General features: G+C 39.4%; 1 protein-coding gene across 1 annotated transcript in view; it reads right to left on the reverse strand.

Moving 5' to 3' along the window:
- The window catches only part of CUNH6orf58 (chromosome unknown C6orf58 homolog), a 15,627-nt gene extending 12,492 nt beyond the window's left edge, over nt 1-3,135 (reverse strand). The window contains exon 1 of the mRNA XM_031380330.1: nt 2,833-3,135. Coding sequence (XP_031236190.1) covers nt 2,833-3,133 — 301 coding nt within the window. The 5' untranslated portion in view covers nt 3,134-3,135. The remainder of the gene's footprint in view (nt 1-2,832) is intronic.
- Nucleotides 3,136-5,826: the final 2,691 nt, after the last annotated feature.

Here is a 5,826-nt window from a genome sequence, read left to right on the forward strand (position 1 = left end):
TCCCTCTCCCTCTCCCTCTCCCTCTCCCTCTCCCTCTCTTTTTCTCCTTTTTCTAACTTGCTTGCAGCTCGAGGCTGCACCCACTCTGCTTTTCTTCCGTGGGCTTTTCTTTTCACAAACTCCCACACACTCCTGAGTGTTCCCCTTTCACCCTTGACTCTTCACACACACCTCACGTGTACCACATGCACTCTCCTTTCACTCACACCCACACTCTTCATATACTCTCCTCACACTCTCTCCACTCACGCTCCACTTACTCTCCACTCACCTCATGCACACCTTACTTGCTCTCTCAACTAGCTCTCTTGCTTTTTTCTTGCCCCAGTCTTTCTTTAAATATTTTTTAGATGATTTCTTTATTTATATTTCCTTTCCCGGGTACCCCTCTAAAAAAGAAAAAATAAATAAAATAAAATAATAAAACAAAAACTAAAACAAACCCCTGTTCCCTTCCCTCCTCCCCCTGCTCACCAACCCACCTCCTCCTGCTTACTGGTCCTGGCATTCCCCTACACTGGGGCATAGAACCTTCACAGGGCCAAGGGCCTCTCCTCCCATTGATGACCGACTAGGGCATCTTCTGCTATACATATGCTGCTGGAGCCATGAGTCCCACCATGTGTACTCTTTCTTGGTGGTTTAGTCCCTGGGAGCTCTGAGGGTACTAGTTAGTTCATATTGTTGTTTGTCCTAAGGGGCTGCAAACCCTTCAGCTCCTTGGGTCCTTTCTCTAGCTTCTTCATTGGGGACCCTGTACTCAGTTGAATGAATGGCTGTGAGCCTCTACTTCTGTATTAGTCGGGTACTGTCAGAGCCTCTCAGGAGACAGCTATATCAGGCTCCTGTCAGCCAGCACTTGCTGGCATCCACAGTAGTGTCTAGATTTGATGACTGAATACGGGAAGAATTCCCAGGTGGAACAGTCTCTGAATTGTCCTTCCTTCAGTCTCTGCTCCACAGTTAGTCTCTACAACTTCTTCCATGGGTATTTTGTTCCCCCTCTTAAGAAGGAATGAAGTATCCACGCTTTGGTCTTATTGATACTCCAAAAGCAGTGTCCTGGCTGGTTTTGTGAGTCAACTTGACACAAGCTGTAGTCGTCACAGACAAAGGAGCTTCAGTTGAGGAAATGCCTCATGAGATCAAGCTGTAAGGCATTTCCTCAATTACTGATCAAGGGGGGAGGGCCCATTGTGGGTGGTGCAATCCCTGGGCTAGCATGGGTTCTATAAGAGAGCAATCTGAGCAAGCCAGAGGAAGCAAGCCAGTAAGGAACATCTCTCCATGGCCTCTGCATCAGCTCCTGCTTCCTGACCTGCTTGAGTTCCAGTCCTCATTTCCTTTGGTGATGAACAGCAATGTGGAAGTGTAAGCTGAATAAACTCTTTCCTCCCCAACTTGCTACTTGATCTTGGTGTTTGTGCAGGAATAGAAACCCTGACTAAGACAAACAGGTAGGAAAAAAAGACACTGTATAATCATTGCCAAGTCAAATTCAAAAGAATAACCACATTCCACAAGGAATCAAGAATTACAGTTGTTCCCTAAAGTTTCGACTTTCCCCTATTCCTAGGTGTGTGGACAAAATAATAATATTTTCAAACTTATCATTATTTAAACTTTAACTTTTGATTTATTACACTTCAGAGCTCAGAGCTCATAGGTCAGCTACTTGCATTTTCCTGTGAAGCTCTAATGACAAATGACATGGTCAAAGTTGCCAGGCAGTGGCCAGAAAGAATCAAGTTAACCCTTAACTCAGCAGTTCCTCTAGCCTTTCCCTCTGCCCATTGCACACAATGACTCTCCTAAGAGTCCCAATATTTTGATTAAATTTTACTAATACATAATTGTATGTATTCTAGACTTGCCTATCCAAGAACCACTGTCAAAGGCACAAAACTTCATAACTCCCATAGCGTTTCCTTTCTTGCTGTCCCAGTGTTAGCTCTGTTTCATTTTCTAATAATTTCTTTGCAAGTCAAACATTAATCTGAAACTACCATTGTGCATTCTTTCTAAGATAAGAGTGCACGGCATGCACCTGGGCCATTAGGACTGTGCTGTGCTGTGCCCCTATGCCTCAATCTTCAATTGTTTAAGAATGATTACATCAAGAAACATCTAGTTTCACAGAATTCACCAGAGCAGAAGGAGAAAGAAATAGGAAAGTCAGATATAGTGAGATATTTATGTACACCAAGGCCAACTGAAAAGCAGTCACACACAAATGAAATCTATACAGCTGTTGTCCAGGGCTAAGGTTAAGAGAAATGGTAACACCTTTTTTTTTTTTTTTATAAAGAGCTGCCATGGGCTACTGAGATGTCTCCATCCTGGCTTGCTGTGGGCAGTCCCTGTCATGATATACTGTTCTCAGCAAAACACCATGATCTAAAGCAACTTGTAAAGGAAAGGTTTAGCTTACTTAACCTGAATTGCTGTCCACTGAAGAATGCCAAGACAGGAGTTCAAATCAGACTAGAACCTGGAGGCAGGAGCTGACAGAGACTTTGGAAGTGTGCTAGCTTGCTCCTCATTGCTTGTGCAGCTTGATTTCTTATAGAACCCAGGAACACCAGCCCAGGGTTGGCACATCCACAATGAGCTAGGCCAGCTCAAATCATCACTGATTAAATAAAAGGCCTACAGATTACCATACTGTCTTGTCATCTGAAGAAATTTTCTCAACTGAAGTTTCCTCCTCTCAGATGACTTCAGCCTGGGTCAAGTTGACAGAAAATTAGACATTAGTATAAGATAGGGAGAATCCTGTTTTCCTAATACATCAGAAATACATTGGTATATAGAGAATGTGTGCCTTTTTACCTGTTTGGTACTGCCAGCCAAACTGCAGAGGCAATCCCCAAAGAAGATTTTGTTCATTTTCTGGACCATATCTTGCAAAATATGTAGCTGTCTCTGTCAATAAGATTCTGTACATGCCCATTCTGTCAGTGAATATCCAAGGGTTAATTATGTGCTTCCCATCCTCCAGCCTATAATCACTTAACTGCTCAGGGCTCTCTTCCCAGAAAGGAGGATATAGCACTGAGATATTAGAAATCCTTGCTACAGCTGCAGAGAAACAACCAGCCAGTACCCAGACCCAGGAAGCCAGGACAGCCATGGTGCCAATATGGGAGTCAAGAGTGTGATCAGGCTTTTATTGAAGAAGGAAGGAGGAAGCCAGGATTCCTTTTCCTTTATAAGTAAGTTGTACTATTTTCTAGGCAGAATGCCAATGGAGAAGAAGTGTGTATCTTGGAAATTAACATTAATGATGATGAAGTTTTGTCACCTTTCCACCAACAGTACATGTGATCAGCCCGTGAACACAAGTTGAATTTTCTTCAGATATTGGATAATGATGTTTGATAATGAAGAAATTCTTCTAGATCATGGTTACAGTACACATTATAATTACAAGTTAATTATCAACAGCATTAAATTAGAATGCTTACCCCTCATAAAATGTGTTTACATAATTCACAAAAATATTGTATAATTCAATGTGCAAGTACTGATCCTTTAATAATAATTTCTAGGAGTATACTAAAAAACACATGTGATACAGTTATAGTACACCTTTCTGTTTCAAGTAAAATACTTAGAGTATATCAAATTGTTCCAATTAAAAAAGTCACATTGTTAAAAAACATAAAAGCAGCTAATTAATTTCCAACATTTATTCATTTTCTCAGAATGTTATCTAATAACCTTAGGTTCTGGATTTATAGTTTCCCTTCCCAAAGTAATTTTATAGTAATATTAATAATAATAATAATAAAATATGTAAATAAGTTTCAACACTTAGAATTTAAAAAGAAATGGCATCTAAAACTGTTGGGCTATGTCCTTAAATAAAGTGTATAGGTCTTTTTACTTTCCTCCATATCATGACTTTTGTTATACACACAATGGTCAAAACTCATTATTGAACTTTAAACCTATAGCACTAGCTTAAGGATTACAAAATGCAAAGATGAATATATCTAAGGCCATAAAACTTTAGAACTAGAAATATTTCCTGAATTTCTTGATTAGGAATACATGCAATTTTATTACATTTGTATTTTTGAAAAGTTAAGGGTAATTGAGTAACCCACTAACCTGGTGTGCTTGAAGCCTGGTGTGTGATTCCCAGCACTCAAGATGGGAGAAGAGGAAGGACAGCAATGAAATAATGAAATTGAGCAAATGTAGATGGCCATATCCTGCTCTTATACTGCTTGGACATTCTCAGTAGACCAGTAAATGTAAACAATGACAAGAGCTCCTTTATTATCAGCTGATTGTGACTTACTAGCTATCCTAGTTAGCTTCAACTGTCAACTTGGCAGAGCCTAAAGTCATCTGACATGTGATTCTTAATTTAAGCCATTACCCAAATCAACTTGTCACAAGTCATAGCATTTCATTTTTTTCTGCTTAATTGCATTCCATTATATATGGTTACTTCATGGTCTTTATCCACTGACCAGTTGACGTACATTGAGGGTTTTTTTTTTATTTCTTGGGTGCTAAGAATAGTGTCAACATGAATACATGAGTGCCACACCACCTCCAGTAAGATCCATGTGACAAGTTCCACAGACTGAAGCGATTGACCTCAAAAGGGGGAGGCCTCCTGGAACTGGTTGTGGAACTCTTTGCCAGAGAAAAATTATTGAGCTGTAGTTCTTTTGGCAGCTTATCTGTTTTATGTTTTCTGTCCCCTTTTCTAATTTATGAGATGTTCCTGATAGCTTAGGCTAAGATCTTAAGCAAGAATAGTGGGTATAAAACCATACCTTGAGATGGAGTCACGAACCTTATCTCTGGGAAAACCCACACTTCACTTTATAAGTTATGTATAAAATAGTATTGATAAATATAACTTTCCCAACAATAATATTTTATATGGCTGCACATGTGTCATTGGAAGTAGGTTTTGGTATATTGTTTAAGAAAGCCTTAAATAGAAAAGAATTAAAACAGTTTAAATTTATATTTTGAAGAGTTACAGAAGAAGAGGAACTAGAGGTTAAATAGTAACTGATTATAAATATTTATTAGTTTTTGGATATTTGCCCCTAGCCTTAGATCATTTTTGTATTTTGATGCATCAAATGATCATAATGATATCTATTCTACCTGGCTGCTTCTTTGAACACATCTTTTTTGAGACAGGGTTTCACTGTGTAGCCCTGGCTGTTCTGGAATGAACTTATTCTGTAGACCAGGCTGGACTCAAACTCAGAAATCTGCCTGCCTCTGACTCCCACGTGCTGGGATTAAAGGCGTGCGCCACCTCTGCCTGGTTCATTGAACACATCTTTTTTAGCCTGTTATACTTGAATGATTTTGTATTTTGCCGTGCGAAATGATTTTTACAATGTCCGTTCTATTGTACTGCTTCACTGATCACAGCTTTTCAGTGTTGTAATACCTGTTTCTCTATGCATAAAAACCCTTGCTCGAGAGTTCCAAAATATACTCAGATTCAGACTACCTCTGTGTTTGTTTCTGTTTGTCACCACTGAATCCTTACCTACCTGGCCTCAAGAAGCCACGTCCTAAGGACTCCCAAACCCAGTTGGGGTGGTCCATGGTACATGAGCAGAAAGCTCTCTAAGGCAGACTCACTTTTTATACTCACAGTAGTGGATTGTTGAACCATATGGAAGTTCTATTCTTAATTTTCTGAGAAACTTCTGTATTTCTTGTAAAACCTATTCTTACTGAGAATAGTAATAACTTAATTTTGTTTTCATTATGATTTTCTTCGTGATTAATGATGTTCAACACTTTTGCCTTTACCTAGCTCACATCTGTATGACC

Source organism: Mastomys coucha, unplaced genomic scaffold (assembly GCF_008632895.1).
Source record: "Mastomys coucha isolate ucsf_1 unplaced genomic scaffold, UCSF_Mcou_1 pScaffold2, whole genome shotgun sequence".
NCBI classification, from domain to species: domain Eukaryota; kingdom Metazoa; phylum Chordata; class Mammalia; order Rodentia; family Muridae; genus Mastomys; species Mastomys coucha.